The sequence below is a fragment of the Oncorhynchus gorbuscha genome, linkage group LG09 (genome assembly GCF_021184085.1).
Source record: "Oncorhynchus gorbuscha isolate QuinsamMale2020 ecotype Even-year linkage group LG09, OgorEven_v1.0, whole genome shotgun sequence".
NCBI classification, from domain to species: Eukaryota; Metazoa; Chordata; class Actinopteri; order Salmoniformes; family Salmonidae; genus Oncorhynchus; species Oncorhynchus gorbuscha.
In genome coordinates this window covers 7,365,226-7,378,633 of record NC_060181.1, presented here as the reverse complement: position 1 = coordinate 7,378,633, position 13,408 = coordinate 7,365,226, and the positions used below count along the sequence as shown (strand labels likewise).

The 13,408-nt window shown below is 39.9% G+C and overlaps 1 protein-coding gene across 2 annotated transcripts in view; it reads left to right on the top strand.

Moving 5' to 3' along the window:
- The first annotated feature begins 9,789 nt into the window (after positions 1-9,789).
- LOC124042661 (transmembrane protein 54-like) overlaps positions 9,790-13,408 on the top strand; it is a 14,769-nt gene continuing 11,150 nt past the window's right edge. For both annotated transcript variants that reach the window (XM_046360743.1, XM_046360741.1), the window contains exon 1: positions 9,790-9,932. In XM_046360743.1, coding sequence (XP_046216699.1) covers positions 9,920-9,932 — 13 coding nt within the window. In that variant the 5' untranslated portion in view covers positions 9,790-9,919. The remainder of the gene's footprint in view (positions 9,933-13,408) is intronic.

The window sequence follows — 13,408 nt, the reverse complement described above, 5'->3', positions numbered from 1 at the left end:
GGCCCTCTAGCCCTCTAGCCCTCTGGTCCTTTAGCCCTCTAGCCCTCTGGCCCTCTGGCCCTCTGGCCCTCTAGCCCTCTTGTCCTCTGGCCCTTTAGCCCTCTGGCCCTCTGGCCCTCTAGCCCTCTGGCCCTCTTGCCCTCTGGCCCTCTAGCCCTCTGGCCCTCTGGCCCTCTAGCCCTCTAGCCCTCTAGCCCTCTAGCCCTCTAGCCCTCTAGCCCCTCTGGCCCTCTGGCCCCTCTAGCCCTCTGGTCCTCTAGCCCTCTAGCCCTCTGGCCCTCTAGCCCTCTAGCCCCTCTGGCCCTCTGGCCCCTCTAGCCCTCTGGCCCTCTAGCCCTCTAGCCCCTCTGGCCCCTCTAGCCCTCTAGCCCTCTAGCCCTCTAGCCCTCTAGTCCTCTAGCCCCTCTGGCCCTCTGGCCCCTCTAGCCCTCTGGCCCTCTAGCCCTCTAGCCCCTCTGGCCCTCTAGCCCTCTGGCCCTCTAGCCCTCTAGCCCCTCTGGCCCTCTGGCCCCTCTAGCCCTCTGGCCCTCTTGCCCTCTGGTCCTCTAGCCCTCTGGTCCTCTAGTCCTCTAGCCCTCTGGCCCTCTAGCCCTCTGGTCCTCTAGCCCTCTGGCCCTCTGGCCCTCTAGCCCTCTGGTCCTCTAGCCCTCTGGTCCTCTAGCCCTCTGGCCCTCTGGCCCTCTAGCCCTCTGGCCCTCTAGCCCTCTGGCCCTCTAGCCCTCTAGCCCTCTGGACCTCTGCGTTGTGTATTTACAGTATCTTATAATATTCCTACAATAGGTAGACCATTCCATAAAAATGGAGCTCTATTGGAGGAGGCCCTGCCTCCAGCTGTTTGCTTAGAAATTCTAGGGACAATTAGGAGACCCGTGTCTTGTGAACCTTGACAGTCCTGACCCCGAGCCCGCCTGCCTGACCACTCTGCCTTACCCTGACCCCGAGCCCGCCTCCCTGACCACTCTGCCTTACCCTGACCCCGAGTCCGCCTGCCTGACCACTCTGCCTTACCCTGACCCCGAGCCTGCCTGCCTGACCACTCTGCCTTACCCTGACCCCGAGTCCGCCTGCCTGACCACTCTGCCTTACCCTGACCCCGAGCCTGCCTGCCTGACCACTCTGCCTTACCCCGACCCTGAGCCTGCCTGCCTGACCACTCTGCCTTACCCCGACCCCGAGCCCGCCTGCCTGACCACTCTGCCTCACCCCGACCCTGAGCCTGCCTGCCTGACCACTCTGCCTTACCCCGACCCTGAGCCTGCCTGCCTGACCACTCTGCCTTACCCTGACCCCGAGCCTGCCTGCCTGACCACTCTGCCTTACCCCGACCCTGAGCCTGCCTGCCTGACCACTCTGCCTTACCCTGACCCTGAGCCTGCCTGCCTGACCACTCTGCCTTACCCTGACCCCGAGCCTGCCTGCCTGACCACTCTGCCTTACCCTGACCCCGAGCCTGCCTGCCTGACCACTCTGCCTTACCCTGACCCCGAGCCTGCCTGCCTGACCACTCTGCCTTACCCCGACCCTGAGCCTGCCTGCCTGACCACTCTGCCTTAACCTGACCCTGAGCCTGCCTGCCTGACCACTCTGCCTTACCCTGACCCTGAGCCTGCCTGCCTGACCACTCTGCCTTACCCTGACCCTGAGCCTGCCTGCCTGACCACTCTGCCTTACCCTGACCCTGAGCCCGCCTGTCTGACCACTCTGCCTTACCCTGACCCTGAGCCTGCCTGCCTGACCACTCTGCCTTACCCTGACCCCGAGCCCGCCTGCCTGACCACTCTGCCTTACCCTGACCCCGAGCCCGCCTGCCTGACCACTCTGCCTTACCCCGACCCTGAGCCTGCCTGCCTGACCACTCTGCCTTACCTGACCCTGAGCCCGCCTGCCTGACCACCCTGCCTTACCCTGACCCCGAGCCCGCCTGCCTGACCACTCTGCCTTACCCCGACCCTGAGCCTGCCTGCCTGACCACTCTGCCTTACCCTGACCCTGAGCCTGCACCTGTCTCAACGTCAACAGTGAAGAGGCAACACAGTGTCTGTGTTCATTTTGCCCATCTTAATCTTTTCTTTTTATTGGTCAGTCTGAGAAACGGCTTCTTCTTTGCAACTCCTAGAAGTCCAGCATCCCAGAGTCACCTCTTCTCTGTTGACGTTGAGACTGGTGTTTACTATTTAATGAAGCTGTCAGTTGAGGCCTTGTGAGGCGTATGTTTCTCAAACTAGACACTCTAATGTCCTTGTCTTCATGCTCAGTTGTGCACTAGGGCCTCCCACTCCTCTTTCTATTCTGGATAGAGCCAGTCGTAAATGTTAGCAAATATGGTCACTAGTGTAACCAGGAAGAGAGGCCTAATTTAACACAACAAATGAATCGGTCTTGAGCCATGTTTCAGTCAGGCCAAACACATCAAGATTATGATCAGTGGCTATGACTGCCTTGGAAGTGAGGCATCTAACATAAAGTAGCCCTATTTTGAGATGTGAGATATCACTTTCAATAATAACAGGAAAGGAGGTCTTTATTCCAGTTGCTAAAGCGAACACTGACATGTATATTTTTGCTCAACCTAGATCGTGTTGACTACACTGACTGTGCTAGTGGCAGACTCCATTAAACTGGCAGGCTGGCTGACAGGGTGCAGGCCAGGCAGCAGGCTCTCATTGTGGAGCGAGAGGAGTTACAGCCATGTCTATGTTGATAGATAAGAAGAGAGCACCCCTCCAGCTAGGATGGAGTCCGTCACTCCTCAGCAGGCCAGGCTTGGTTCTGTTCGTGGGTGAGTCCCAGAAAGAGGGCCAATTATCTACAAATTATATATCTTGGTAGGGGGGCAGAAAACAGTTTTAAACCAGCGATTGAGTTGTGAGACTCTGCTATAGGGGACCAGAGACAATTACTCGATGCCGACAGACATCTGACTGTGTAATCCTAACATCGTTGGTGCTGACATTGATAACAATATCCCTATATAACAATATCCCAATATCTAAGCTCACCAGTTTTAGCCTTGGCCAGCACCCTCTTCAGATTAGCCTTACAGCGGTAGCCCTGCTTCCTGGTAAACAGTGAATGATCGCCGGTTGATAATTTTTAAAGTCTAATATTGCGGATAATAGAGTCGCTAATGACTAGGGGTTTTCAATTTGTCAGAGCTAATGGTGGGAAGCTTCGGCGTCTCAGACCCCATAACGGGAGGAGTAGAGACCAGAGAAGGCTCGGCCTCTGACTCCGACTCGTTGCTTAATGGGGAAAACTGGTTGAAAGTTTCTGTCGGCTGAATGAACGACACCGGTTGAGCATTCCTACAGCATTTCCTTCCAGAAACCGTGAGAAGGTTTTCCGGCTGCGGGGACCGTGCCAGGGGATTTATACTACTATCTGTACTTACTGGTGGCACAGACGCTGTTTCATCCTTTCCTACACTGAAATTACCCTTGCCTAACGATTGCATCTGAAGCTGTGCTTGCGACACGGCTATCCTCACCATAAGGCGATAGTCCTCCTGTATATTATGAGTACAGCGACTGCAATTAGAAGGCATAGTGATTATGCACAGCAGCACGGAGACAGTGAGGAAGTGTGTTCCGCATTACTGTGAAGAAGGAGACCTCAAAGCGTCCGGAGTGAAAAAGTTTAATGAAAAAACTAAGTAGCAAGGGAATGGCTAACAACTTATATTTAAACTTTTACCATAGAGAGAAGGAGACTGTGACTATCTGGCCCCCTGCTCATCTGATCTGGCCCCTGCTCATCTCATCTCATCTGATCTGGCCCCCTGCTCATCTCATCTGATCTGGCCCCCTGCTCATCTGATCTGGCCCCCTGCCCATCTGATCTGGCCCCCTGCCCATCTGATCTGGCCCCCTGCCCATCTGATCTGGCCCCTGCTCATCTGATCTGGCCCCCTGCCCATCTGATCTGGCCCCCTGCCCATCTGATCTGGCCCCTGCTCATCTGATCTGGCCCCTGCTCATCTCATCTGGCCCCTGCTTTTTTCTGCATTGTTTTACCTTTTAGATTGACGGTTCATTTTATTATTTTCTTAACTCGTAATTTGTTTATATTTTTCCTTTGTAATTTCAACTTTTCTTTACAGTGAAATGCAGGGCAGTGTACAGACCTTTCAGGGAGCAGGTGCTCAAAATGAAAAAAGGGTACCCCCCCCCTTGAAAAATATAAATGGACTTTTATCAGTCATGTCTTGAACTTCATAACATCGACTACTAGCTGCCTCTGTAGCGAACATTTAAAATGTTTTCAGGCCTGTTTATCTCTGCAACAACACACTCACTCGTCACAAACTCTAAGCTAGTTACAAAAGATATGACTGACATCTGAAAAAGGCGATCAGCTGATTTTTAGTTACGGAAACGTAACCGTTATTTAACTAGGCAAGTCAGTTTGAGAACCAATTCTAATTTACAAGAAGGTGCCGGAAACAAAAAGTGAGTGAGAGGGGGGGGGGGGGCAGTTCTAAGGTACCGGAACACATATAAAAGTCCCCATTATAATACAGTATCCCATATCATATCCATATCATCATCATTATAATAAAGTATTCCATATCATCATCATTATAATAAAGTATTCCATATCATCATGATTATAATAAAGTATTCCATATCATCATGATTATAATACAGTATTCCATATCATCATGATTATAATAAAGTATCCCATATCATATCCATATCATCATCATTATAATAAAGTATTCCATATCATCATGATTATAATAAAGTATTCCATATCATATCCATATCATCATCATTATAATAAAGTATTCCATATCATCATCATTATAATAAAGTATTCCATATCATCATCATTATAATAAAGTATTCCATATCATCATCATTATAATAAAGTATTCCATATCATATCCATATCATCATCATTGTAATAAAGTATTCCATATCATCATCATTATAATAAAGTATTCCATATCATCATGATTATAATAAAGTATTCCATATCATCATGATTATAATAAAGTATTCCATATCATATCCATATCATCATCATTATAATAAAGTATTCCATATCATCATCATTATAATAAAGTATTCCATATCATCATGATTATTATAAAGTATTCCATATCATATCCATATCATCATCATTATAATACAGTATTCCATATCATATCCATATCATCATCATTATAATAAAGTATTCCATATCATATCCATATCATCATCATTATAATAAAGTATTCCATATCATCATCATTATAATAAAGTATTCCATATCATCATGATTATAATAAAGTATTCCATATCATATCCATATCATCATCATTATAATACAGTATTCTATATCATCATCATTATAATAAAGAATTCCATATCATCATGATTATAATAAAGTATTCCATATCATATCCATATCATCATCATTATAATAAAGTATTCCATATCATCATGATTATAATAAAGTATTCCATATCATCATGATTATAATAAAGTATTCCATATCATATCCATATCATCATGATTATAATAAAGTATTCCATATCATATCCATATCATCATGATTATAATAAAGTATTCCATATCATCATCATTATAATACAGTATTCCATATCATCATCATTATAATAAAGTATTCCATATCATCATCATTATAATAAAGTATTCCATATCATCATGATTATAATACAGTATTCCATATCATCATGATTATAATAAAGTATTCCATATCATATCCATATCATCATCATTATAATAAAGTATTCCATATCATCATCATTATAATAAAGTATTCCATATCATCATCATTATAATAAAGTATTCCATATCATATCCATATCATCATCATTATAATAAAGTATTCCATATCATCATCATTATAATAAAGTATTCCATATCATCATCATTATAATAAAGTATTCCATATCATCATCATTATAATAAAGTATTCCATATCATCATCATTATAATAAAGTATTCCATATCATCATCATTATAATAAAGTATTCCATATCATCATCATTATAATAAAGTATTCCATATCATCACCATTATAATAAAGTATTCCATATCATATCCATATCATCATCATTATAATAAAGTATTCCATATCATATCCATATCATCATCATTATAATACAGTATTCCATATCATCATCATTATAATAAAGTATTCCATATCATCATGATTATAATAAAGTATTCCATATCATATCCATATCATCATCATTATAATAAAGTATTCCATATCATCATCATTATAATACAGTATTCCATATCATCATGATTATAATAAAGTATTCCATATCATATCCATATCATCATCATTATAATAAAGTATTCCATATCATCATCATTATAATAAAGTATTCCATATCATCATGATTATAATAAAGTATTCCATATCATCATGATTATAATAAAGTATTCCATATCATCATGATTATAATAAAGTATTCCATATCATATCCATATCATCATGATTATAATAAAGTATTCCATATCATCATGATTATAATAAAGAATTCCATATCATCATGATTATAATAAAGTATTCCATATCATATCCATATCATCATCATTATAATAAAGTATTCCATATAATCATGATTATAATAAAGTATTCCATATCATCATCATTATAATAAAGTATTCCATATCATCATCATTATAATAAAGTATTCCATATCATCATGATTATAATACAGTATTCCATATCATCATGATTATAATAAAGTATTCCATATCATATCCATATCATCATCATTATAATAAAGTATTCCATATCATCATCATTATAATAAAGTATTCCATATCATCATCATTATAATAAAGTATTCCATATCATCATCATTATAATAAAGTATTCCATATCATCATCATTATAATAAATATTCCATATCATCATCATTATAATAAAGTATTCCATATCATCATCATTATAATAAAGTATTCCATATCATCATGATTATAATAAAGTATTCCATATCATCATCATTATAATAAAGTATTCCATATCATCATCATTATAATAAAGTATTCCATATCATCATCATTATAATACAGTATTCCATATCATATCCATATCATCATCATTATAATAAAGTATTCCATATCATCATCATTATAATACAGTATTCCATATCATCATCATTATAATAAAGTATTCCATATCATATCCATATCATCATCATTATAATACAGTATTCCATATCATCATCATTATAATAAAGTATTCCATATCATCATGATTATAATAAAGTATTCCATATCATCATCATTATAATAAAGTATTCCATCATATCATTATAATAAAGTATTCCATATCATCATCATTATAATAAAGTATTCCATATCATCATCATTATAATAAAGTATTCCATATCATCATCATTATAATAAAGTATTCCATATCATCATCATTATAATAAAGTATTCCATATCATCATCATTATAATAAAGTATTCCATATCATCATCATTATAATAAAGTATTCCATATCATCATCATTATAATAAAGTATTCCATATCATCATCATTATAATCCATATCATCATCATTATAATAAAGTATTCCATATCATCATCATTATAATACAGTATTCCATATCATATCCATATCATCATCATTATAATAAAGTATTCCATATCATCATCATTATAATACAGTATTCCATATCATCATCATTATAATAAAGTATTCCATATCATATCCATATCATCATCATTATAATACAGTATTCCATATCATCATCATTATAATAAAGTATTCCATATCATCATCATTATAATACAGTATTCCATATCATCATGATTATAATAAAGTATTCCATATCATCATCATTATAATAAAGTATTCCATATCATCATCATTATAATAAAGTATTCCATATCATCATCATTATAATAAAGTATTCCATATCATCATCATTATAATAAAGTATTCCATATCATCATCATTATAATACAGTATTCCATATCATATCCATATCATCATCATTATAATAAAGTATTCCATATCATCATCATTATAATACAGTATTCCATATCATCATCATTATAATAAAGTATTCCATATCATATCCATATCATCATCATTATAATACAGTATTCCATATCATCATCATTATAATAAAGTATTCCATATCATATCCATATCATCATCATTATAATACAGTATTCCATATCATCATCATTATAATAAAGTATTCCATATCATATCCATATCATCATCATTATAATAAAGTATTCCATATCATCATGATTATAATACAGTATTCCATATCATATCCATATCATCATCATCATTATAATAAAGTATTCCATATCATCATCATTATAATAAAGTATTCCATATCATATCCATATCATCATCATTATAATAAAGTCTTCCATATCATATCCATATCATCATCATTATAATACAGTATTCCATATCATATCAATATCATCATGATTATAATAAAGTATTCCATATCATCATCATTATAATAAAGTATTCCATATCATATCCATATCATCATCATTATAATAAAGTATTCCATATCATATCCATATCATCATCATTATAATACAGTATTCCATATCATCATCATTATAATAAAGTATTCCATATCATATCCATATCATCATCATCATTATAATACAGTATTCCATATCATCATCATTATAATAAAGTATTCCATATCATCATCATTATAATAAAGTATTCCATATCATCATCATCATTATAATACAGTATTCCATATCATCATAATTATAATAAAGAATTCCATATCATCATCATTATAATAAAGTATTCCATATCATATCCATATCATCATCATCATTATAATACAGTATTCCATATCATCATCATTATAATAAAGTATTCCATATCATCATCATTATAATAAAGTATTCCATATCATCATCATCATTATAATACAGTATTCCATATCATCATAATTATAATAAAGAATTCCATATCATATCCATATCATCATCATTATAATAAAGTCCATTTTAGGGCAAGAACAACTCAAATAAGCAAAGAGAAATGACAGTCTTAAAGTAATGATGTCATTTCACTTTGCTTATTTGAGCTGTTCTTGCCCCCCACCACCTTCTTTCAACACAACTGATTGGCTCAAACTTAAGAAGGATAGAAATTCCACAAATAAATTTTTTAAAAGGTACACCTTTTAATTTAAATCCATTACAAGCTGGTTGAGAGGATGCCAAGAGTGTGCAAAGCTGTCATCAAGGCAAAGGGTGGCTACTTTGAAGTATCTCAAATATAAAATATATTTCGATTTGTTTACAACTTTTTTTGGTTACTGCATGATTCCATATGTGTTATTCAATAGTTTTAATGTTTGATGTAGAAAATAGTAAAAATAAAGAAAAACCCTTGAATAAGTAGGTATTCTAAAACGTTTGACCAGTATACCACCACCCAAAAGAGCACATGCTTAGTGACAAGGCAAAGGGGCGTGTGTAGGACACAGCTAATCCATATCAGGAACTTAACGTAGACCTGGCTGTGTTATATTTGCTTATTTGATTGGTCTATCTCTCCACCTAGTGGTGACAAAGTACCATCATATCCTTTCTTTTGAATAACATTTTTTTGGGGGGTAACTTTATTTGAAATATTTAAAAACTGCATTTTGACTATAGTTTGTGTTATTTGTTTCTGTGTGTATTATGATTGAATTCATGTTGTTTTAAAATAAAATAAAAAATAAACAACAAGTCACGTGTGTGTGTTTAAGTCCCAGGGGGACCCGCCTATTTTTGGGGTGTATATGTACTTGTGCGGTCGCTTCGGGGACGGACTGAAGGAGAACGTTCACCACTAGGAGGGAAAGAGAAAACATCATATAAAATCTATTAGATTGTCAAAATAACACAACATCTGGACAGATGATGACTTAAACCAGGGGGGGATTCAAATCACCAACAATGGCCAATACAGGTGAATATCGGACTTTAGTTCATAATCCAGTTTATCCTTTGACAATCGACAGTGAGTGCTACAGTATTCTGATAGACAGGATATATCAGGAAGTGAGTTCTTCAGTTCAGCCATCCTTGTTTCTGTTGGAACTGCTTTGACTGGAGGACTGGGCTGCAGTAGGGTTAAAGTCTCTGTTCGATTGGTCTTTATAAACCCATCTGAGCCTGGTGGCCCAGCGGGTGCATTGGAAACGTGTCCTCTGACACATTGTGGTAAACTGAAAGAGAATAGACATTACTGTCACGAATATTACCGAAGGTGGCTCCCCTTTCTTGTTCGGGTGGCTCCCTATCTTGTTCGGGTGGCTACCCTTCCTGTTCGGGTGGCTCCCCTTCCTCTTCGGGTGGCTCCCCTTCCTCTTCGGGTGGCTCCCCTTCCTCTTCGGGTGGCTCCCCTTCCTGTTCGGGTGGCTCCCCTTCCTCTTCGGGTGGCTCCCCTTCCTGTTCGGGTGGCTCCCCTTCCTGTTCGGGTGGCTCCCCTTTCTCTTCGGGTGGCTCCCCTTCCTGTTCGGGTGGCTCCCCTTCCTGTTCGGGTGGCTCCTCTTCCTGTTCGGGTGGCTCCCCTTCCTGTTCGGGTGGCTCCCCTTCCTGTTCGGGTGGCTCCCCTTTCTCTTCGGGTGGCTCCCCTTCCTGTTCGGGTGGCTCCCCTTCCTGTTCGGGTGGCTCCCCTTCCTGTTCGGGTGGCTCCCCTTTCTCTTCGGGTGGCTCCCCTTCCTCTTCGGGTGGCTCCCCTTCCTGTTCGGGTGGCTCCCCTTCCTGTTCGGGTGGCTCCCCTTCCTGTTCGGGTGGCTCCCCTTTCTCTTCGGGTGGCTCCCCTTCCTTCCTGTTCGGGTGGCTCCCCTTTCTCGGGTGGCTCCTTCCTGTTCGGGTGGCTCCCCTTCCTGTTCGGGTGGCTCCCCTTTCTCTTCGGGTGGCTCCCCTTCCTGTTCGGGTGGCTCCCCTTCCTGTTCGGGTGGCTCCCCTTCCTGTTCGGGTGGCTCCCCTTCCTGTTCGGGTGGCTCCCCTTCCTGTTCGGGTGGCGCTCGGCGGTCTACTAGCTGCCACCGATCCTTTGTTCCGTGTTCGTTTGGTTTTGTCTAATTGGTTTCACCTGTTCATTGTTTGGTTGTTAGTGTGGGGTTATTTAAGTTGGTTTAGCCCGCTTCTGTTTGTGCAGGCTTGTTCTCCTGTATGTCTGAGAGGTGTTAGTGTGGGGTTATTTAAGTTGGTTTAGCCCGCTTCTTTTTGTGCAGGCTTGTTCTCCTGTATGTCTGAGAGGTGGTAGTGTTTTTGTTGGGTTTTCTCGCTGTCCTAGTATTTCACATCAGGGTAATATTTTGTTTTATAGTTACTCCTGTGTTGGGAATACTATTTTTGTTCCTGTGTAATTTTGGACATTAAAGCGTGTTTTCCCCGAATCCTTTTGCTCTCTGCGCCTGACTCCACACCCATTCACTCATTGCAATGTGAGTGTTTCGTGGTTACAATTCCCTTAGTCAACACATGTTTTATGACCAACATCTAATATGTCATACTGACTGAAGTTTTTTTTTAAGGACTAGAATAGTACATCAGTTCTAGTCTATTTATCCATCACCTGACAGGTCTGGAGGTCAAGATTTTTACAATTAGAACCTTGGTCGGTGGACTGTACCAACATATGTGGAGGAATGGGGGGAATGTGGATGTTGTGAAACAACTTTGTGGTTGTGTGAAGGGGTTGGACACCCCTATGGTATAGAGAGGTGATGAAGATGCCTAAGGTGAAATGTATAAGCATCTAAACTTCAATAAGTACCCTGTTAAAGAAAGTGGGTTGGTTAATTTTCAATTAATTTTCATTAAAAAAAAATGATAGACTGAAAACTGAGTAGAAAATGTCTAAGACTCACTGTACCTGTAATAGTACATAAAGCAAAGTACATATCCTAAATACAACATCGAGCTGTCACTAAGCTTACATTATGATCACTAAGCTTACATTATGATCCCTAAGCTTACATTATGATCACTAAGCTTACATTATGATCACTAAGCTTACATTATGATCACTAAGCTTACATTATGATCACTAAGCTTACATTATGATCACTAAGCTTACATTATGATCACTAAGCTTACATTATGATCACTAAGCTTACATTTTGATCGCTAAGCTTACATTGTGATCACTAAGCTTACATTAAGTGTTTAAGTGTTTGCTTTAGAATGGAAAGGCCTGTCGGCAAAGTTTACACTTTTGGGACTGTTTTATTAGTCCATTGCAAATGGCAAGCTCATTCAAGCACATCCAAACGTCAATAAGAACCTTGTTAATAAGCGATCAAATTGATCACGAGGCGAAGTATACTCTTTAGCTGTCCGTCTGGAAAAAATAATAAATAATAAATAAATAAATAAATAATAAAAGTAATTCTCAACCAAAATATCTGGTCGGAGACCGGAGGGAATCGGTTCCCTTGATTCGGTTTGACCAAGAATCAAAGCTGAATCAAATGACAAGAGTCTAGACATCGTGTGGAAGCTGTAGGCACTGCAACCTCGGCCTCATTTAATTCGGTTCACTTTGAACAATCCCTGGAAGTAGCGCAAGTATATTTATTTCCATTTTCAGTGATCAGATTTTCCTGCACTTTTCGATGAAACGCACATTCTGTTATAGTCACAGCCGTGATTTACCAGTTTTATAAACGTCTGAGTGTTTTCTATCCACACATACTAATAATATGCATATACTATATTCCTGGCCTGAGTAGCAGGGCGCTGAAATGTTGCGCGATTTTTAACAGAATGTTCGAAAAAGTAGAGGGTCGACTTAAGAGGTTAAAGAAAAAGGTGAAATAAGTTTAGTAACTAAATTTGCACTTTTGGGACTGTTCTATTAGTCCATTGCAAATGGCAAGCTCATTCAAGCACATCTTAAATATTTGAAATGATTTAAATAGCATTTGAACCCAAGTCAGCTTTTCATACATGTGAAGCTCCTTGATGCACCTTAATGTACTGTAGAGAGGCTCTGTTTGGATAGAACCAGAGACAGTAGTAAACCCTAGAGATGTGTGTGTATGTTCAGCAGGTAATCATTAATGCCTGTGACATCTCCAGTGTGGTTTTAACCCTGGGACTGTGTGGAGCAGATCAATAGTAAATGGACCCTGAACATGGACTTGATGATACTGTCTCCTCACTTCTCTCTCTCTTCCTCCTTATGATGTTTACATTCTCTCCGGTATCTATGTCCTCTCTCTCTCTCTCTGTCTCTCTGTCTCTCTGTCTCTCTGTCTCTCTTGCTCTCTCTCTCTCTCTCTCTCTCTCTCTCTCTCTCTCTCTCTCTCTCTCTCGCTCTCTCTCTCTCTCTCTCTCTCTCTCTCTCTCTCTCTCTCTCTCTCTCTCTCTCTCTCTCTCTCTCTCTCTCTCTCTCTCTCTCTCTCTCTTTCTTTCTCTCTCGCTCTCTCT